Source organism: Rattus rattus, chromosome X, assembly GCF_011064425.1.
Source record: "Rattus rattus isolate New Zealand chromosome X, Rrattus_CSIRO_v1, whole genome shotgun sequence".
Lineage (NCBI taxonomy): Eukaryota > Metazoa > Chordata > Mammalia > Rodentia > Muridae > Rattus > Rattus rattus.
This window is the reverse complement of record NC_046172.1, coordinates 92121579-92144606: the sequence shown is the minus strand read 5'-3', so window position 1 is coordinate 92144606 and position 23028 is coordinate 92121579. Positions and strand designations below refer to the sequence as shown.

The 23028-nt window shown below is 40.4% G+C and overlaps 2 protein-coding genes and 1 pseudogene across 2 annotated transcripts in view; 1 reads left to right on the top strand and 2 right to left on the bottom strand.

The window, feature by feature from the left end:
• The window catches only part of LOC116888646 (collagen alpha-5(IV) chain-like), a 760537-nt gene that overhangs the window by 319549 nt on the left and 417960 nt on the right, over positions 1 to 23028 (top strand). The window lies entirely within an intron of this gene.
• LOC116888639 lies at positions 1038 to 2554 on the bottom strand (annotated as a pseudogene).
• Rbm41 (RNA binding motif protein 41) overlaps positions 18442 to 23028 on the bottom strand; it is a 43736-nt gene continuing 39149 nt past the window's right edge. Inside the window, exons 6-7 of the mRNA XM_032889939.1 lie at positions 21485 to 21632; positions 18442 to 19663 (exon numbers count right to left, since the gene is read on the bottom strand). Coding sequence (XP_032745830.1) covers positions 19497 to 19663; positions 21485 to 21632 — 315 coding nt within the window. The 3' untranslated portion in view covers positions 18442 to 19496. The remainder of the gene's footprint in view (positions 19664 to 21484; positions 21633 to 23028) is intronic.

Here is a 23028-nt window from a genome sequence, read left to right as displayed (position 1 = left end):
TTTGTTCTTCTACTTTATAATTGGCTTGGCTATCTTTGGTGTCTTAATTTGTTTCTATTGTGATAAAGACATTGTGACCAAATTAACTTGGGCAGGAAATGTTTTATTTTGCTTTCATATCTTGATCACAGTCCATCATTGAGAGAAGCGGAGGCAGGCATTCTAGAAGGGCAGGAACCTGGAGGAAGAAACTGAATTGGACATCATGGAAGATTGCCGCTTACTGGCTTGGTCTCCATGGCTTGCTCAGCCTGCTCTTTTAGAGAACCTAGGACCACCAGCTGGGAAGTGACACCATATCCAATGTACTGGCACTTCTGCATCAATCATTAATCAAGAATTTGATTGGAAGTATTTTCTCAGTTGCCGTTCCTCTTCCCAGAGACTCTAGCTGATAAAAATCTAATCAGGACACTTGAGTCCTTGCTCTACTTTCTCCATTCTTGAGTCATCTTGAAAATTTGGACTAAAATAAGAAAATGGATTGAGATTTTCTTTTTTTTTTTCTTTTTTCTTTTTCAGTGTAGGCCATAATTTGACTGACTGGAAGGGCATATAAAAAAAAAGTATAACTGTACATTGCCTTTAAACTAAAACCTCAAACTCTTTACTCAGAAATGGCACGTAAGTCTGTTCACTGAACTTGCAGGTAGGGCCTCAATGGGAAAATAATCAGTGGGACAAGAATCAGTATGAGCCGTCATTGACTCAGGAGAGACAAGAGCAAGATGGTGCAGATCCATGATAGAGAGCTGGAGGGTGGGAGGGGCCTGGCTCGCTGTTAGCCCATATCTTCCTGTGCCTAGATCTGCCCAGATGTGCTTGGAAAGGGGCCAAGTGCCCAATGAGATCACCAGCTCATCTGCCTTCACAGCACACCAGGAAGCCAAGGACAACAGAGTCACCGTCTTTTGCAGGTGGAGTGGATGCCTACATGGCTGCTGGGGCACTAGAGGTGTCACTGTCCAAGCCAAGGCTAACGGAGCTCCTGAGCTGCCCGTGTCTGTCTCTCCGTCCACCAGCCTGCCCATGGACTGTCACTGGATAGCCTTGACACAGTTGGCTGGGTATAGGCCAACCTGGTCACTGTCTAAACGTCCCTTGCACCAACCCTTTCATCTTCATCCTCTATCTTGGTCAGCAAATCCCAGCCTTGAAGCTCAGCTCATAGTGTTCCTGTCCCTCATAGTCATAGAGGGCCTGAACTCACACTTCTGTTCCTGAGGTAGTGTCCTCAGCAAATGGGTTAGAGTCCCCGTTGGCATCCATAGAGGAGAAAGGGTTGTTAGACTCATCATCAGACCAGTCAGTGGGGATAATTCTGAGTCTTCTCATAGCTGCTGACATTTTTGGCCTTAATGTCCTCCTTCTTACTGATGCTGCTGCCGCCTGTGTCGTCCTCATCCTCAAAGGGGTTGTAGCTGGACTATCACTGTGTAAACTGGGCAGGGGTTGCTTGGGACACTAAGGTTGCTGCCAGGCTTGTTCTATCCAGACTGGTCACTTGTCTGGTTGATTCCTGTTAGGGTGACACTGTCAGCAGCCTTCTTCTTCTCTCTCTGGCTGAGAGTTGGGTTCAGATCTGCAGACCACTCCTCAAACTGTGGCCAGTTCATAGCCATGCCTGGCCCATGGTTAGCTCGGAACCACCTCATGTCCTCTACAGCATCAGCTGCTTTGATGCTCTGCTCCATCTCGCAGTAAATGGTTTTGTAGCTAGCCACACTGGAACAGGTCCAAGTGCTGCTGAACCTCCCGGAAGAAGCACGGGAGCTTCTCTTCAAACTGCTGGCACCGCTTGAACACCTGCTCCATGTTCTCCATGTACTGCGGTGTAGTCTAGTCAAGCTCCTTCAGGGCCTTCTGATACTTGTCCTTGGTCTTTAGAACATCCTGCTTGCATTTTCCTATCTTGTCTTGCAGTTTTCTCAGCAGCTCAGGGTTGAGGGATGGATGCGCTTCACTATGGGCTTCCCGAGGGATGGATGCGCTTCACTATGGGCTTCCCGAGGGATGGATGCGCTTCACTATGGGCTTCCCCTGAGATGGCCAGCTTCTCCTCTCTTCATGCTGTGCTGTGTGCTTTCTTTGCGGCTTCCATGTCTTTCAGCTTCTTGGCCCAGGGCTTCTGGGTCTTCCGAAAGTCCTTCTCTGCTTCCGTTGTCTCCTTGAAGCCTCCCATCATCTGCTTGTAAAAGGCTTCCTTCTGCCAGTTCTTGATCTTCTCAAAGTCTTCATTCATCAGTGATGCCTTCACTTCCACGTGTGGCTCGCTCACCCTCTCTGCTTCATACATGACAGCCATCCAGGCTTTCTCCACGGTCCCATACTGTGGTCCCTTCTCTACAAGCTGCTTCCAGCGTCGGGCCCACTCAGTGAGCTGCTGTGCACATGCCTTCTCGATGCATGCTCGCTCGTGCAAACAGGTCATAAGGTCACCCCACAGGCAGTGGCCATCATCAATCCTCTTCACAGTCCGTTTGTAGTTCCCAACCTTCCAGAAACTGTCGCTGGACACTTCTACTCCCACAGAATCATCGTAGATGACAGACATTTCTGCAGACGGTGGGGGGCACGCAGCAGACACTCTAGTTCAGGGATCAGATGCTCAAAACCTGCAGACAGACCTTGGCCACCGATCGCCTTGGGTCCCACTGAGCACGCCAACCGGGGCGGATTGCGACTCCGACCGCTTTGCATTCTGCTCCGGTCGGTCGTGCTCCCCAGCCCTGCCCCGAGATTTTCATTGAGTTGTATTACATATACTAATCAACTTAGTAGAACTGAGAGCTTCACTGTGCCCGCTCTTTATATCCATGAACTTAATTTTTCTATTTGTTTCTACTTTTCTTATTAATATTTTGTAATTTCTTTTTAAATTTTAACATTTATTTATTTATTTATTTATTTGTGTGTGTGTGTGTGTGTGTGTGTGTGTGTGTGTGTGTGTGTGTGTGTGTGTGTATGAGTGCACACACATGTCATTGTGCCTGTAAGGATGTCAAAGGACCTTTTACAGGAATAAGTTCTCTCCTTCTTCTATGTGGGTCCTGGGGATGAGACTCAGGCCATTGGGCTGATGGCAAGGGTCTTCGCCTACTTGGCAATCTCACCATCCCTCCTTTTTCATCTATAGTTTCTTATGTAGAGGGGTGTTTCAGGGTAATTCCTAATGATATTTTAAATGATCTTTATTTTTCATTCATAATTATTTTCTTTAGTTTATTAAACTGATTCTAATACTTTTTTATCCAGTAAAATTTTTGTTTTAACTTGTCAATTCTAATATATAACTGCAAGTGAATATTTCTAAATATATTATATAGTCTAATAGTCTAGGGATGTTCCAAGACTCCATTAGTTGTCTAAAACTGTTAAAAGAACTAAATTCTGTATTTGTTAAAGTATTTGCCTATAAATATATACATATCCATAGTTAAGGTTAGCATAATTACACATATTAAAAGATTAGCACAATAACAACTAGTAAAATAGAGTACTTACAATACTGTCTTTTTTTGTTGCTGTTGTTTGTTTAAGACACGGTCACACTGTGTAGCTCTAGCTGTCGTGGAACTCACTGTGTAGACAAGTCTGGGTTTGAACTCACAGAGATCTGCTTGCCTCTTTCTCCCAAGTGCTGAGAGTAAAGGTGTGCACTGCTATGCCAGATTTAGAATACTATCTTATAATAAAAGTGATATAAATGTTTTCCTCCTTCAAAATCTATAGATTAGGCATATGATTTGCTTCCTTAAGCTTTCATCGCTGTGCGTGTTTGTACATGTGAGTATATATGTGCACCAGACACTTCAGTTTTTAAATTTTTTATTTACTTTTACACTCCAGACTTTATTCCCCTCCTGTTCCACCCTCCAACTGTTACATATCTCATATTTCTTCCTGGCCTTCCCAAACCCCTGCCACCTGTCCCCACCCCACCAGCCCCAACCTGACCTCTAAACTTCCTGGGGCCTCCAGTCTCTTGAGGGTTAGGTGCATCTTCTCTGACAGAAGACAGACCCTGCAGTCCTCTGCTGTATATGTGTTGGAGGTCTCATCTCAGCTGGTGTATGCTACCTGGTTGGTGATCCAGTGTCTGAGAGGTCTCAGGGGTTCAGGTTAATTGGGACTGCTGGTCCTCCTACAGGGTTGACCTCCTTCCTTAGCTTCCTCCAGCTTTTCCCTAATTCAACAGAGGGTCAGCAGCTTCTGTCCATTGGTAGGGTACACATATCTGCATCTGACACTTTCAGCTGTTTGTTGGGTCTTTTGGAGGGCAGTCATGATAGGTCCCTTTTTGTGAGCACCCCATAGCCTCAGCAATGTCTTGGGGCCTCCCCTTGAGCTGGATCCCACTTTAGGCCTGTCACTGGACCTTCTTTCCCTCAGGCTCTTCTGCATTTCCATCCCTGCAGTTCTTTCAGACAGGAACAATTATGGGTCAGAGTTTTGGCTGGAATAGCAACCCCATCCCTCACCCGATGTCCTGTCTTTCTACTGGAGGTGGGTTCTACAAGTTCCCTCTCCCCATTGTAGGATATTTCATCTAAGGTCCCCCCCCCACCCTTGAGTCCTGAGAGTCTCTTACTTCCTAGGTCTCTGGTACCTTCTGGAGGGTTCATTATTTTATGACAAGGTATCTCAATGAATCTAGCAATTCTCTTGGGTCTACCTCCTATACTCTGAGTGCTGGCATTTTTTGCCTGGGTGGTGAAATCTCACCTCAAGTCCTTCTTGTGTGTACACAGCCAGCTATCCGCTAAGCTATCTCTCTAGTCACAATTTTTGCCTTTTAACTCGAAGAAATAATTTTGCAGCTAATTTTGTTACATTTGATGTGACAAGGTCACTGCTCTTGTGCTTGGGGCCACTATTAATTAAAACATTGGTTAATTCAATTAATATTAGGTCAATGACAGTCTATCTGATAACTAATATGGCTACTCAGTGACTAAGAGTAGGTGACAAATACACAAGATGCACTGGGCTCACATCACAAGCAGGATGGATCAGGACTATCCAAGATTGTGCTACACAGAATGACATGTAGTTTATAACTTAGTGAATTGTTTACTTCTGGAATTTTCCATGTAATACTTTCAGATCACAGTTGGCCTGAGATCAAAGGAAACTACTGTGTATTTTTCTATGCCATTGTGTATAAATGCGTATGAATGTGATTTTTTAAAAATGTCTGTAGGGAAAACATAGCACAAGGGTACCTCATGCATGACTACACTTTATTTAATTAGCTGCAGTTATTAGCATTTACTCTCACCCTTATTTGTTTTCTAGCTCCCATTTGCCTTCTGCTGCCTGCCAAACTGCTCTGAACAGCATTAGCATTGACATTACCTGCAGTACTAAACAGACAATTTTTGGATGCTTTGAAATGCTCAATACTTCGGTTATCAAGCTTTTTTGGGGGTGCAGGAAAAAAGAAAAGGAAGGGTTCTATGGACTGTGTGCTCAACAGTGCTTCCTGGGATGTAAGCCTAACTGCTTAAGCTCAATATCAGAGCATTTCATAAATGCTTCTTGCAATTTCTGGCTCTCTTGTCATTCACTGACCACAAGAGGTCACTCAGTCCACAGCGCTGTGGACACCTCATCGTTACCCCATTTTCCTGCTTCATCTCCTTTGTTTCCTCCTCCCAGGAAAACAAAACAAAAATCCTCTCATAATTTAATGGATAAGAGTAAACGGACAATAATAAGCGGAATGTGTATAAAAACAAAAGAGAAACAGACAAAAGATCACGTGGTGAGATGTTCGTCCGGTTTTTCTATCCATGTAAAACAATTATAAACGAGACAAAATATATACAATATTGGTTTTCTTTATTGAATGGGCAGTCCAGGGATATTATCTCCAATAGAAAGAAAATAACAAAGAAGTGAGCTCTTGATATTTTTCCAAACTGCCTGCCTGATATATTCCTGAATTGGAGATATGTGAGATTAAAGGCTGTCAAGAGGCTTAGAATTTGAAAGACACGGTACTGGAAAGGAGAGAAGCAAAAAGTCAATGAGGTGATATGGAGGTAGTCGGTAGAGAGGAAAAAGGGCAGAGGAGGAAGAGAAGGAGGAGAAAAAGGAGGAGGAGAAAGGAGAAAGAGCAAGAGCAAGTGGGTAAAGAGAAAGAAAACAAGAGGCTGAAGGCACAGAGGGAGATGAGGAAGGAATGAAGAGGGAAGGAGGAAAGGAGAAAGAAAGAGAGTGAGGGAGGGGGAAAGGGGGAGGGACAATATTCAAATCTTGAGGGCTTGTAGAGAGGCTTTCCTTAATCTTTAGCTGAGTATTTAGTTTATGTTACTTTTTCTTAATTATATTTGTTCGACAGTTCATATATAGTACATAATTCATTCTGATTATTCTCATCTCCTTTCATCTTATGCACATTTCCTTTTGTGAGACACTATTCCTGGGGCGACATGAACAAACATCTAGAAACCTAAGTAAGGATACGACTGGAGTCCAGCTTGGTGAAGCAATGAGTTCTAGTGTGGCTACTTACAGGAATGTGGGGAGAGAGGTTACTTACAGGAGTCCGAATGACTCACAGTTGTCTGAATCACCAAAAGCCCACCCCGGCATGAACGATGACCCTTGAAGGCTAGCTACCTGGAATGTATTGCACAATTGGCTCATCTGAACAGGCTAGCAAATGTCCTTTTCAGGTAGCTCAGTTGGTCTGAGCCTCTTCCAGGAAGTCTGGCTGGTCTGAAACTTCCAGATGTCTGAGCTTGTCTCAAAGTATCTCTCAGCAGTCTGTACAGCTCTCTCTCTCTCTCTCTCTCTCTCTCTCTCTCTCTCTCTCTCTCTCTCTCTCTCTCTCTGTCTCTCTCTCTCTGTCTCTCTCTCTCTGTCTCTCTCTCTCTGTCTCTCTCTCTCTCTCTCTCTCTCTGTCTCTCTCTCTGTCTCTCTCTGTCTCTCTCTCTCTGTCTCTCTCTCTCTCTCTCTCTCTCTCTCTCTATATATATATATATATATATATATATATATATATATGCATGCATGCTTGGGGATGCAGAGATTCACTGGCCAGTTCCAGTGACTTCCTGAAGCTATTATTTACTTCCATAAGGCAATGAGCTTCTCTACAAGATGAAATATTTCATCTTTCCACAGAACGTTCTTGGGTTTCACCTCCCCTTAGAATATTCTGTTGTTTCACCTTTCATTCCAGATCTTAACGAGATTCCCTTATCTTGGGAAGTTGCTACACAATACCTCTGTAAAACCCCCATTCCGTACGGCTTTCTTTACTATGTTCATGCCTGTGGCATTGTTTCCTGGCCCACTGAGTTTAACCAGGGCTGTCTACAGGACCATTTGAAACTATCGAATGGGGCCTACTGGGCTGGCTCATCAGTGGGCACACAATTGAATACAATGACGTCTCCTCTCCCAGAATCTATCAGAAATCAACGGTTCATCAGGGAAGGACTGAACCTTCTAAGTCCCTCCTTCATCCACAATTGACTGTTAACAGGCTCAGTCTTGTTTAAGCCCAGTGCAGCAAACAATAGCTTCTGTGAATTCGTGGCTGAAATGGCAATGCCATGCCCACTGGGACAACGTTTCAGAGCCATTCTTCCTTTCCTCTAGCTCTTACATCATTGCTGTCCATTACTCCTCCTTGTTTTCTGAGCCTATGCTAAGACAGAAGGGTAAAAATACTACGTTTAGTGCTGAGCACGCTTCCCCCATTCCGGTACCCTGAGAAGACAGACAAGAGTCTCTACATTTACCTCCCACTGTTCAATGCAGAGAAGCTTCTCTGATTAAGGCTGAAAGTAGTGTTTGTCTTATGGGCATAAACATAGATATTCAGAAGGTAGTTTGGAGCCATACAAACTTAGGGTTTTTTTAATTGGATATTTCATTTATTTATATTTCAAAGGTTAATCCCATTCCTGGTTTCCCCTCTGGAGACCCCCTATCCCATCTCCCTACCCCCTGCTTCTATGAAGGTACACCCCCACCCATCTACCCAGTCCTGCCTCCCCACCGTGGCATTTTCCTGAAGTGGGGGGGGGGTGTCGAGCCTTCCCAGGACCAAGGGCCTTTCCTCCTATTGATATCCAACAATACCACCCTATGCTACATACACAGCTAAAGTCATGGGGTTGCTTCATGTGTACTCATTGGTTGGTGATTTAGTCCCTGGGAGCTCTGGTGGGGTCTGGTTGGTTGATAGTGTTGTTCTTCTTATGGATTGCAAATCCCTTCAGCTCCTTCAGTCCTTTCTCTAACTCCTCCATTGGGGACCCCATGCCCAGTCCAATGGTTGGCTGTGAGCATCTGCCTCTGTATTTGTCAAACTCTGGGAGAGCTTCTCAGGAGACTGCTATATCAGGCTCCTATCAACAAGCACTTCTTGGCATCCACAATAGTGTCTGAGTTTGGTGTCTGTTATATGGGATGGATCCCCAGGTGAGGCAGTTTCTGGAAAGTCTTTCCTTCAGTCTCTGCTCTACTCTTTGTCCCTGTATTTCCTCCCTTGAGTATTTTGTTTCACCTTCTAAGAAGGACTGAAACATCCACACTTTGGTTTTCCTTCTTACTGAGGTTCATGTGATCTGTGAATTGTATCTTGGGTATTCTGAGCTTTTGGGCTAATATTCACCTATCAGTGAGTGCATACCATGTGCGTGTTTTGTGACTGGGTTACCTCACTCAGGATGATATTTTCCAGTTCCACTCCATTTGTCCAAGAATTTCATGAAGTGATTGTTTTTAAGAGCTGAGTAATATTCCATTGTGTAGATATACCACATTTTCTGTATCCATTTCTCTGTTGAAGGGCATCTGGGTTCTTTCCAGCTTCTGGCTATTATAAATAAGGCTGGTATGAACATAGTGGAGCATGTGTCCTTGTTATATGTAGAAGCATCTTTTGGGTATATGCCCAGGAGTGGTATAGCTGGATCCTCAGGCAGTTCAATGTCCAATTTTCTGAGGAACCTCCAGACTGATTTCCAGAGTGGTTGTACCAGTCTGCAATCCCACCAACAATGGAGGAGTGTTCCTCTTTCTCCACATCCTTGCCAGCATCTGCTGTCACCTGAGTTTTTGATCCTAGCCATTCTGACTGATGTGAGGTGGATCTCAGGGTTGTTTTGATTTGCATTTCCCTGATGACTAAGCATATTGAGTATTTCTCTAGGTGCTTCTCAGTCATTTGATATTCTTCAGCTGAGAATTCTTTGTTTAGCTCTGTACCCCATTTTAAAATAGTGTTATTTGGAGTGTAACTTCTTGAGTTCTTTGTATATATTGGATATTAGGCCTCTAATATCCTAAGATGTAGGATTGGTAAAGATCTTTTCCCAATCTGTCAGTTGCCATTTTGTCCTATTGACAGTGTTCTTTGTCTTACAGAAGCTTTGCAATTTTATAAGGTCCCATTTGTTGATTATTGATCTTAGAGCATAAACCATGGGTGTCCTGTTCCAGAAAGTTTCCCCTGTGCCTATGTGTTCCAGGCTCTTTCCCACTTTCTCTTCTATTAGATTCAGTGTATCTGGTTTTATGTGGAGGTCTTTGATCCACTCGGACTTGAGCTTTGTATAAGGCTATAGGAATGGATCAATTTGCATTCTTCTACAAGCCGACCTCCACTTGAGCCGGCGCCACTTGTTGAATATGCTAGAATTGTTTTCAGGGCCAACAACTCATGAAAAGGTATCTCACAGCGGGCACTAGGATTTTTGTTTAACCACCCATGGAACTACCTACGCTGGGAGATGGTAGGGTTGGAAAGAAAAACTAGAAATAGAGAGAGCAACTTTTAGCATTCTTTTGAGCTAAGGAATACTTTGCTGTTCTCCATAATTCCATGCTATAAGTTTCAGTGCCCACAAACATATTACCTCCGTAGTGGAGAAAAAAACAGCTCTAGACTCAAACCAAATAAAGTTTAAAAGCAAGCCTCAGAAGTACAACACAGAATCAAATTAATGTAATACTACCGTAGGAAAAAAATTTAAAAATTGAGTCAATTATAAAAATTCCTCATTCACCAATGAAATGTCAGGATGGCTGGTATCCAATAAAATGAGGAGACATTAAAGAGAGTGTAAAAATACAACCATGACAAAGATAAAAGGGGATAGATTAAAAGACATAGAAGAAGCCAATGAGATGAAAAATACTCCTACTTATGAATAATACTAGATTACATATTGCAGCAGAAAGATTAGCAAATTTGAAAACAGCAATAGAAAAATCCTTACTGAAATATGGGAGAAAAAGGGGTGAAAAAATTCCTGAAGCATCATTTAGCTCTGTAAGACAACGTAAAGTGGACTACGACAGAGTTCAATGTGAGAACAGAAAAAATGCTGGAGGAAATAATCACAGAAAGCATATGATGACAAATTTATAAATCTCAAAAGCTCAATGAATCGCAAGCACAGGAAATATGAAGGAAAATACATCAAGACATATTTTACCTGCTTAAAACCAGGGATAAATGGAAAAAACTTAAACGCAGCCAGAGATCCCATTACATCCAGAGACACATTACTAACAGAGGAACAGAGATAAGCACAGCAGAACATTTTTCATGGAAAACAACACAAGCAACATAGCTAGAGAACCAGAAGAGAGAAAATGGTAACCTATTCCTATGCAAATTATATTTCAAAATGAGTGTGCAAGGAAAATATTTGCAGACAAAGACCACAAAAATATATCACCGGCCATTCAGCTAATCAAGAAATATCAAGGAGGAATTCTTCAGATGTGAGCAAAATGACAGAAGAGATAGCTCTAAATAACCAATTCCATGCAAACATTGAAAGAAATAAACAAGTAACCAGTCTAACACGTCTGTCAGAAATGACGTCATCAGAATTCTGGAAATCAGCAAAAACCTTTAGAGAAGCCAAGTAAGCAGTCAATCTATGCTCTTCCCTGTTCAACACTGGTTTTGAGGAAGCCATGTTTCCAGGATGGAAACCTGCTGTGCAATTCCAAGGTAAGCAGAACAGATAGGCACTATTCACAAGGTACTGGGGCACTCTCTATCTACAGAGCCCATGTATTAGAACCTGGAAAATATCATTTGCAATTTGAAAATTAATGTTGAAAGTTAGATTACAAAGTAATGAGTGTCATCATGGCATCTTTATACACATGGGTCATTACACCATGTTCAAATTCATCCCATTCCCAATTGCCTTCTGTCATGGCTCTTGCCTGCCCTAATGGTTCCCTTCATTCCCCCTGCCCTAATTCACCCTTATGCTTTTATGTGGCTTATTGTAATTTCATTCCCCTCCCTTCTTCCCTTTAAGATTCATTTTCTCCCCCCCTCTCTCTCCCTCCCTCCCTCCCTCCCTCTCTCTCTCTCTCTCTCTCTCTCTCTCTGTCTCTCTGTCTCTCTGTCTCTCTCTCTCTCCCTTCCCCCCTACCTTGTATTTGCATCACACAGACACACACACACACACACAAAATTACACATCTGCACATACACACTGTGCATACTGCACCACATTGTCTTTGTGCACTCATCTGTTTCTGAATATCTAGACTGGTTCCATTTGCTGCTTATTGTGAATAGTGCATTACTACACAGACATGCACACCTATCCCCTGTAAGCTGACTCAGAGCCCTTGGGTACAGATCCAAGAATAATACAGTTGGGTCATATGGTCATTGCATTTTTAGTTTTTAAGAAACGCACGTACCTAATGACTTCACAAGCTTACATTCTCATACGCAGTGTCTAAGGACTCTTCTTCCCTCATATTCTCCCCAGCATTTGTTGTTATCTATTTACTTGATGACAACCACTCTGACTGGAATGAGAATCTCAATGAAGATTTAAATTTCATTTCCCTTATGGTTGAAGACATTGAATATTTCTTTATATATGCATTGTCTGTTGTACTCTTTGGAGAACTGTCCACTTAGTTAATTGGCCCACTTATTGATAGGATGATTTGTTTTCTTTGCTGTTTGATTTTTTTACAGTTCTTTACCTATTCCAGACAATAATTCTACCTGATGTGCAGTTGGCAAAGACCCCTTTCCATTCTGTGAGTTGTGTCTGCACTTTGGGAGTTGTTTACTTGGCTATAGAGAAGCTTTTTAATTTCCTGTAGTCCCGTATGTCAACTCTTGGCCTTATTCCCCATGCTGTTGGCATCCTTTCCAGAAAACCCCTGCCTATTTCTGCATCTTCAAGTGTTCTCCCAATTTTTCTCTGGCTTAACATTTTAGCTCTTACGTTAGGGTATTTTGTCCATAATTCCTTTGTTCTTCTTATCCCACCATCCGATGTTATTTGGGGTTAATTTTTTTTTTTTACTTCTATAATTCTTAGTCCTTTAAAAATATTTTATGCTGTGTTTTTATGATTTTAGTGGTTATTCAAGACCAGTGCTTCTCAACCTTCCTAATGCTGCAACCCTTAATTCAATTCCTCATGTTGGGGGTTGGGGATTTAGCTCAGTGGTAGAGCGTTTGCCTAGTAAGCGCAAGGCCCTGGGTTTGGTTCTCAGCTCCGGAAAAAAAGAAAAGAAAAAAAAATGACCCCCAAACATAAAATTGTTTTCATTGCTACTTCATAACTGTAATTTTGCTACTGTTATGAATCATAATGTAAACACCTGTTTTCCAATAGTTTTAGGTGACACCTATGAAAGGGTTGTTCAACTCCCAAAGGACTTGTGACCCACAGGTTGAGAAACACTGTTCCAGATCATCAGTTCTCAAACATGGGTGATGTTGCCATCCTACATGGCTTTTGGCTCTATCTTCAGATACGTTTTGTACTCTTATGGGGTGGCACTATTGGCATCTACTAAAAAGAGGTTAGGGACACTTTTACCTACACAGAGAACAGACAAAAAGAACAAAGAATTATCTTCTACCACAGCTAATAGTTAATGTTGAGAAACCCTGATTTAGAAATTATGATTCTTCAGTTCATCTCCAATTCATACCTCCCCATTTCATAAATTAAAAACACTAAAAGTTCCACTATCAGCTCCTGTCCGATGTCCTATTCAATTCTACACATAACTCCAAAGCCACTGCTATGGTTACTTTAAACAATAGGACAAACATCTTTTCCAGTTGCCCACACACTTGTCCTTCTGGTGCTCTTCTGCTGCTCCTATCCTCCCAACGGTATCACTTTCCCCCAGCCTTAAGAAGTAGTGTCTTTATTGGCAATTCTTTTCTCTCAACTTTTTCATTTCCAAAGGATTTGGGGTCCCAAGCTCAAGCAGAATGACAAACTTGTCTGTTTCTCACAATGCAAACATACAACTGACTGTGTTTGATATTTGTTTCTACCTCACAGGAGTTTTTAGTTAAAGATGAAGAAATGAAACTCCCACTCTCAACATAACTAAGTATGCCAATTAACCGATTTTTTATTCTGTTTTTCATTAAAATAATTCAGGCATGAAGATTCCCTCCCCAATGAAGAACAGTAATAGTTGCTTATAGAATTCTACAAAGTAAAAATAGGAGAGATGTTTCTCGCTCTGATAAGAGTTTATACATGGACAACAAACATTGCATGGTTTGTATGTAGAGGCCGGAGACAACATGTGAGAGCCATTTCTCTCCTTTTGTCATGGGCCCTAGGAATTCAAGTCAGGTCTTCAGTATTTATGCGTTGTCCATGGAAGCGTCTCATCAGCCTTTACCATATTTCCCTCATCTATACATTAGTACCTACCTCGCTGAATTTCATCTCTTAGCTCTTGTGAAAGGTGTCACCGTGAACATGGCAGTCTGTCCCACATTCTAATAAATATCCCACTTTAGATCTTTTGTATCTGTCTTTTAATATAGTACTGGAATTATTAGTTAAGTTTGTTGGCTTTTTATTTACCATCTTAAAAATATGACTGCTTTATGCACCATGTTCATAATAGTAGGGCATTCAAGATTTGGATATTCACTCCTACCAGAGAGATTTATTCCTTCCCATGTTTCCTTCTTACAAACTAGCATTTCTCAGTTTGAAGGGTTTTTTGTAGGACAGATGTGGGGGGCATACATTAGTTCAGCCATTGTCTGAGACCATCTTTCTCTCTGTCCTTCATTTCTAAAAGATAGCTTTGTTGACTATTGTTAGAACCTTTTTACACTAGCGTTGTGAAAACCTGATTTACTTCTAATTGCTTGTAAGGATCTGCTAAGACTTCTGTTGCCAGGTGAATAAAGACACATTCATAGGAACTGGGAAGACACAGAGTGCTTGCTCTGCAAGCTGATACCGGCACCAGGCCCCCAGCGCGTATGGCTGCACTAGCACAGGTGTCTCTCTACAATATGACAAGCAGACAGGACAGCCTGCACAAGTGCGCAGACCAACTATCCTGAAACAAGACGGTAAGGTAAGGACCGATGCTGAAAAATTGTCCTTCCACCTTTCCCAGGTGTCAAGGCACAGAGCCTCTCACTTGCATACAAAAGGATGCTTCTATGAGTTTATTAAAGCCCACTTTGAGATGTTTCCATGAGAGTGTTTCTAGAGACAATTAGTATGTCAAACAACTAAGAGAGGAGGACCAGCTTTAAAAATGGCACCACCAACAATGTGAAGAGCTTGGGTGGGACCACTTATCTGGATCAGATTTTTAAAATTTAAATTTTAGGCAGTACTGGGGATTGAACCTAGGGCCTCATGCATGTTCAGTAAGTATAATATTCTTGAGTGATCTCTAGCTGTAGAGATCAGTGGTTGAATGAGATTAGCCACCAGAGGCTCAGGCTTGAATATTTGACTCCTCGTTGGTGAACCTATTTGGGAAGGGTTACAAGCGCGTTATTGGAGGATGTGCTTCACTGGGGGTGGGCTTCGAGGCTTCAAAAAGACTCACCCATCCACAGTGCTTCTTTGCTTCCAGTCTATGAATCAGGATGTGGTATCTCAGCTACCTCTTCTGTGTCACGCTTCCTGCCACAAGGGTGACTTGTTCTAAAACTGTGAGCCCCAGACAGATCACTTCCTTCTACAGGTTACCTTGCTTATGATGCTTACCGCAGCAATAGAAAAGTAACTAATAAAGAGATTTTCATTTATTGTCTTGGGCTCACCTATGAGAAGGAAAAGAGAAAGATGGTGAATTTGGGTTTTCCTCAGCAATTAGAGACCATACAATCCTTAAACTAGTTAATGAAATGATTCTCTCTCCAAATCTTTATTTCATTAAAAATTACTTTTATTTTAAAAAATTCACGCATTAAAATTCATTCTTTTGGTGTATAATTCTCGGAGTTTTAACAAACACATATACATTGTAACAATAAATATCACACAGAAAGTTCCTATTATTAAAAAAAAATCCCTTGTGCCAATACTTGGTGTCTACTGCTTTTTCTGCCTTATTGCTTCGTCCGTCCCAGAAAACACAAATGAAATAGAACAGTAAGCAGCCGTTTGAGTCTGGCTTCTTCTACTTAGCAAGATACATTTCAGATTTATCCAAGTTGTTGCATATATGGTTCCTTAGTTTTATTGCTGAGTAGAATTTTGTAGTCTGGATACACCAGTTTCTAGATCTCTGCACCAGGTGAAAGGTATCCTCTAGTAGATTTTCTCCATTTTTGAAGTGCTCTGCAGGTCTAGTAAAGAGGAGGTAAGGTTTCCCACCTGAGAGGAAGCAGTCCCTTCTGGGAAACCTGGCTGAGAAGTGTATCTCAGGGTAACATGTGCAGGAGGCTGTAACCAGGATCCTTCACTTTCCATTCCTTAGAGTCTATGAAAAATTGGAGCACTATTCATGTGAGCAATATAGCAAATGAATGGAAGTCTGTCCTGAGTAAAGTCAGAAAGCCTCAGAGTAGGTCTGACGGATATTTTGGAAGCTGAGTGTTTGTAAGAATATTTAAAAATTACTTTAATTAAAAACTAGTGAAAAAGGTAAAAAGCACTCCAAACCTACCACCTGAAAGTGTTTACAAGGTTGAGGGGGTTTGCTTTGAGCTCGCACCGAGCCACTTGCAGAAGGTTTACAGCCTGTTATATACATTTCCTATTTCATTCCTACGTTTGTTTTGAAATTATCTCTATAATTATCTCTATACACATGAACTATTTGCTTAAAAAGTTAACATACATCTTATACATACATACATACATAATACATACATACACACATGTATCTTAGTTTATAACTTAATATAAAATCTTGGCTATGAGTACAGGTCACAATATATTCCTAGATGTAGTCTACTGTTTGAATGGCTTCATAATACCCTCCGAAATGGATGTGCCGTAAGTTATAAGTCACTCATGTTAACAGGTGGACATCTGCCTAATGTCCACATTCCTATGGTTTTGAGTTTCTCTGAGATTTAATTCACATACCATGACATTCACCCACTTACTATATTCATCATTCTATAAGCACTGATGCAATTTATGAACATTTTCATCCACTTGCAAAGAATTCCTATACAGTCTAGTTTTCCCTGCCTACCATTTATCACTACGTATATATGTACTTTTAAATCCAACTCTGTACTCAACATATGTCTGGACTTGTACAATGTGTCACTATGGGTGACTGGTTTCTCTGCCTGAACGTACTCTCAGATTTCTCCCATGTTGCAGTACTATATCTCAGAAATGTCTCCTGTTTTTTAAATAAACAGCTTGTGAAGAGAATGGATTACTGTTTGATTAAACATTTAGTAGAATTCTAGAAATCAAATCAAAAGCAACCTAAGTATGGGTATTGTTGTGGCTTATCTGTCTTGTTAATTATTAATCTTTGTTATTAGGTTTATTTTGGCTTCTTATACTTGGCTCTTGGTACTTTATCTTTTTAGGAATTTGTTCATTTTCAGTAAGTTAATTTATTGACACATGAGTATAATAATATTCCCTTATTCACCTTTTATTTTTCCAAGGTCAGTAGCAATGTTCCCTCCTTTATTTCTCATTCTAATAATTATAGTCTACCTTGTCCTGCTATATGTAGTAAAAGGTCTGCCAGTTCCTTGCTTGGATTCACTGCATTTTCCTGTTGTATTCTTCTCATGCATTTTGCGTGGTTTCCCAGTTGTGTTTGTTCTAGGTATAGTTTGCTATGGCTTAGGATAGAAACTGAATCAGCTCCATGATCTTTCTTCTCGTTTCATAGGCTTATCTCTAAGCATGCCCCACATAGACTAAGGTAGCTGGGAACCACCCAGTGTGGATGCTGGGGCTCAAGCACAGGTGCTCGGCGAGAGAGGTAAGCACGCCTGTGCACTGAGCCATTTCTCCAGCTTCTCTGTTTTTTTCCTCACCGACTTGGTGTTTAGATATCACTAATTTTCACTTATTTGGGAGTTTCCCAATTTATTGTCACTGATTTGTAACCTCCTCCCATGTGGAAGAGCAGATGTTTGAGATTACTTTAGTCTATTTGTATTTATTAAGGCTTGTTTTACGGTTCAGCTCATGATCTAGCCTAAGGATGTTTCGTATACATGGGGTGAAAATATATATTCTAGTGTAGGGTAGAATGTTCTATAGCTGTCTTTCGGATCTATCTAGCACCCAGTGTTGAAGCTGGCTACCCCCAGTGTTGAAGCTGGCTACTTCCTTGTTTAGGAAGGAAACACTAGGCATCCACCAGTTTCTCCTTTCACTCTTGACTTCGCTACCTTGCATCAGGTTATGTGGCGGCTCTGTAGTTACGTGATTAAAATTCTCACATCCTAAAACATTGACCTTTTAAACAAAGAATGGATCTTTATGTCTACTGTTTGTGTTTCCTTTTCCCTCATCCTCATGCTTTAGGTTATGACGGCCATGCAGACTTTCTACATTCCAGGGCTAACAGTGCAGTATAATTACCAATACAATTCTGTGACTTTTAGGAACCTAACTTAGGTTTACAGCCTTGTAAAATTTAGTCACCTTATTTCCCTTTTGTCTTCCTTGTTCCTGTAGATTCACACTATTTCCCTTTTGTCTTCTTTTTCCCTGTGGATTCGCACTATTTCCCTTTTGTCTTCTTTCTTCCTGTGGATTCACACTATTTCCCTTTTGTTTTCTTTCTTCCTATGGATTCACACTATTTCCCTTTTGTTTTCTTTCTTCCTATGGATTCGCACTATTTCCCTTTTGTTTTCTTTCTTCCTATGGATTCGCACTATTTCCCTTTTGTTTTCTTTCTTCCTATGGATTCGCACTATTTCCCTTTTGTTTTCTTTCTTCCTATGGATTCGCACTATTTTTAGAGAAACTTCAGCATTAGTTCCTATCCTTTTTGCCCTGTTATTGGCAGGTCCTACGGTTTGAACTAAGGTCTTCCTGTTTGGTGGCAAATGCCTTTACTCACTGAGCCATTTTACTCATCCATTTGCAGTATTTTTATGCTTCCTTCTCCCTTTTTGAATGGGATTCTTATTATATATTGTTTGATGTACTTAGTGGAGGTTCCTTAGAGTTCCTTCATTTTCCCCCCTTTTTCCTTACCTTGGATAGTATAATCTCATTTAACCAGGGAGGTGAGAAGCAATGTTACTATTTATGGATGAGATAAATGAGGCTCAGATTAAGTGACTTTCTAAGCTCGGGGTGGTAAACATGGGTGACTTTGAGGGTCACAGGTCTAACTCCAAAGCTGGTTCTACCATCTAAACCATATTAGGTTCCTATTCTTCAATGACTCTAAACAAATCACCAGGGGATTTGAGGCAGGCTGACTTTCTTCTAAAACACTTTCTTTCCTTGTCCCTTTAGTATATATGCTACTTCATTCCTCTTGAAAGTTCATGTACCTAATATTTAACATATATTAGGCAGGCACTCCATGTTAAATGTGTACTGTTTGGAACTCAATCGTATCATGAGATTACCAATATTTAAAAGATGTTATAGTAATACATATGGTTTTGAGGACTCTGAAAACAGTGTGGAAGCAATCATTAAATAAATAAATAAATAAATAAAACTTATGAATCTACCTACTGAAACTGCTGAAAGTTCGGACAAAATACAGTCTGAGTTCTAGTAAATAGTTATTTTAACACTGGGTTTCTTTTAAAACTTTGTATACAGGAAACAGTCCTAGAAAAAGTCTTATGTCTAGGACTAAACACTGAAGACTACAAACTATTAAAGAATTTTTGGAATCTTGAGGAACAGTCCTATGTAATATTTCCTGAGAATTAAAGGTTTTCACATGATCTTAATACTCAGAGTATTATCTGCCATATAGAATGTTTCATTATTATTTTTAACACTCAGGATATTGTCAATTTTATATAATCTTTTTGATATTATACAGTATTTAATTATAGAATGTATTTTTATCAATTCTTTCCAAATGCTGAGGCCATTGTCCTAATTTCTGTCTTTCTAATATTTCCTCTTCTATTTTCAACAAATTTTTAAGAATACACACATTCTTGAGCTAAGATTATGATAAAAGCAAAATCATCTGAGTGTATATTTACATACATACATACTACATACATATATTCCAATGTGCATGTACATGTGGGTTGATATGGGTTTCTAGCTACCATTGATTTCTGCTCTGCCATCTGTAGCAGATGCTATAAGCGGAGCGTGCTGAGCAGCGGACTGCTGCTTTCTGCTCTTCGCAAACTCTATCACCAATATTTTCCCATAGAGTTTATATCCATTAATTTGGTGCAGTGCTTGCCATGCTATGTCTTTATCTGGAAAAGAAAAAGAAAAATGCATCAAATTATATAGAGCTCAATCACTCAGTTATATTACAGGTTTAATTGTGATTTGTTTGCTATAAAAATCAAACTGATGTCTGATGTTTTGCCTTGTCCACAATCCCCAATTTATATAAGTTAGCAAGATTAAATTACTGTGTAATAATAGTGACAAAAGACCCTCAAAACGTACATTTGATTCAAAGATATAAGGATACATAAGGAGTATATTTAAAACGTCTAAGTTAAACCTAACTATAAATATGACTTTACCTTAGATAGATTATAGATACAGGAAGCAAAATTTTTTAAATTGTTACACAAATAAAAGAAGGTAACACAATATTGAACACACTTAGCTACTGTTTTCTTTTAGAAAGAAAGTGGTGGGAGATAATGAACTTTTCTTGCAGGTATATAAAAATGTGTGTCTGAGAATATATAGTACAGAACAGGAATATTCAGCATATGGGTATCAGGGATCATATGTAAGAAATGAGAAGGGGCTAGATTTTGGAGTAGAGTCTGTGGAATTATAAGTAGAAAGTGCCATTAGACTGAGATCATTTCGTCTCAGATATATACCAAATTTTCAAGTGTGTACTATAGCTCTTAGGATTAGTAAAATAGCTACAAATTTATTAGTATAAAGCAGGGACAGGAGAGATGGTTCTAGAAGTAAAAGGCTTGCTATGAAGGCATGAGAACTTGAGCGTAGATCCCTGGTACCCATATGAAATTCCAGGCGTGGAGGCAGGCATGGGCAACCCTAGAGCTAGGGAGGTAGTGAGTTCCTGTTGCTCACTGACCAGCCAGCTGGGCCACATCCATGAGCTCTAAGTTCAGTGACAAAATTAGGGTGGAAGAGCAGCTGAAGAAGACACTGTGGTTAGCTTCTAACCACCACATGTATGCACACACATGTGCATACACACACAAACACACACATTAGCATATACACACATACACTTTACAAACACGTACATATACAAATGCTAAAGTCTTTGTATTGTGTATCTTTCAATTAGAAGGTTAGATATATTTTGTGAGAACACATGAAATTTGTTTTCAAATTTAATGGAATTCTCCCTTCAAAAGACTGAAAACCATGGGTACAAAGGATCTACAAACCTTCAGTGAGATAGAAAAGACAGTATAAGGTTATATGAAAGCAAGGGGGAAAAGATCAGCAATTCTCGTGTAAAGTCACTTGCCCACATAAAAGTTACAGAGTATTACAATGACAGTTTAGAGGCAATGGGAGGTATAGATCCTAGCTAGCTTCTTCATGCTGAAGACATACTGGCTAGCTTACTAAGATCAAAATTACTGTATTTTTCTTGCACTTTGATTAGCGCATGTAATGACATGCAAGTGATATTTGGAAGAATGTATTATCTTCCAACAATTATGAATTGGCAATGAGTTAATTAGCTTAAAATCACTTAGTCCTAAATAAGAGAAATATGAGAAAAAGATATGTCTTCTTATCACAATGCCAACACACTAACTGTGAATAATTCTACTGTAATACAGAGTAGAAGCAGCACTGGCGACAGAAAGAAATAAATACTGGTAGGGTAGGAAGGAAATGTCAAAATGGCAAAACTGAGGACACTAGGGTAAGGTGCTTGTGTAGCATCCACAGGAAAGAGGAAGCAAGTATAGGAAGGAAGATCAAGGAATACTGGAAATATATTTTCCTTCCTGGCCCCCTTCCATGTGCTAAGGTTCTAATGTAATTCAGTGAGGTAAGAAGTGGTTTCTCATGTACTGATACTACAATAGAGTGGCTACCTTGATGAAGATACTCACTGGGAAAGGTGATGAAAGCCTGTCCCCTCATGCGTCCAGTCATCATTTGGAACTGAATGAGTGGTCCTTTTTTCTCCTGGAATCGAGCGAATAATGAGATAAGGTCTCTTTCTTTCACCCGAGGACTAAGGTTCTTCAGATATAGCACCTAATACAAATTGAGAGGTGACAAAAATAATCACATGAGGAAAGCAACCCTTTCATTATGGCTTGAATTACTTTCAGATAAAGATGGGAGACTGAACAGTCATCTAATGTTATTATCTCCAGTAAATTCTAAAACCAACAAGGTTAGAAAGAACCAAGAAAGAAAGCAATAGCAACAACATTCTGGAAGATACAAAATCAATGGTTGAGTAGGAACTAAACACACCAAAGAAGGCTCAATAGCAAATCCACAGGATGGGAATCCAAGAACACGTGCAATCTTCTTTTAAAGTCTTCATAAGTCAGGAGTGGGCTAGGGAGGAGGCTCTGTGGGTAAAAGTGATTTTAAGTTGCTGGTAACCCATGTTAAAAAGCTAGGTGGATTCCTAGAGATTGCTGGCTGGCCAGGCTAGCCAGTTGATGATTTCTGAACTCAGTGAGAGCCTATCTCAAAAAAGTAGAAGGTGGAGAGCAACATAGGCAGACACATGACACTGACCTGTAGCGTCTATAAATGCACACACACACACACACACACACACACACACACACACACACACACACACAAAATAAATAAATAAATAAATAAATAAATAAATAAAATAATTCAGAAGTCAGCACAGTGGTGAAAACCTGTAACTCTACCAACTAGGAAGGCTAAGTTGGGACAAGAGTCCAGTCTGGACAACATAGTGATATCTTGTTTAAAAATTAAATAAATATATAAAATACAAAAATAAGAAAGAATGCATCCACAAACACTTCAAGAATTGAGAGCTTTGGGGAGCTCTGGAAGTAGATGTGATTAGATTAATGTTGAAATGAAGATGGTAATTTGAAGGCAGTTGCAAAATGAGGGATTTTTAACCCCTCTGCAAGTATAGTACTGGGTGAGGGCAACTCACCAATCCTGGTAGAATATGAAGGTTAATTGTCAGAAAATGTGGAACGTCTTATATAGCCGAGGTCAAGAGTAGTGTTTCTGAAAGCAAGGAGACTGAAAAATGCATATTAAATACTGGGAACACTCATGACCTGACTACCATTCCTCCATTAGAACCCTTCCTGGTTTTTTGTAAGAAAACATAAGGGCAGTCTTCTCTTGGGGAACTAAGCCCCAGGGAAACACAAACATAGTGATTTGGAGTAGAGAAGTCCTCCAACAAATGGGTCCTTGTTTTTACTGTTTTCTTATTGTCATCTGGAGACAGAGGCTCACTATATACCACAGGCTGGCCTAGAACTCACAATCCTCCTGCTTCAGCCTCCTGAGTGCTGGGATTATAAAACATGACCTTGGATTCAAACTACACAAGGGCCATAATTTCAGGGTTTCCGAACAACTTTGCAATCCTTACTCAGAAATAAGGACAGGCATAATCAGGCACAGGAGAAAG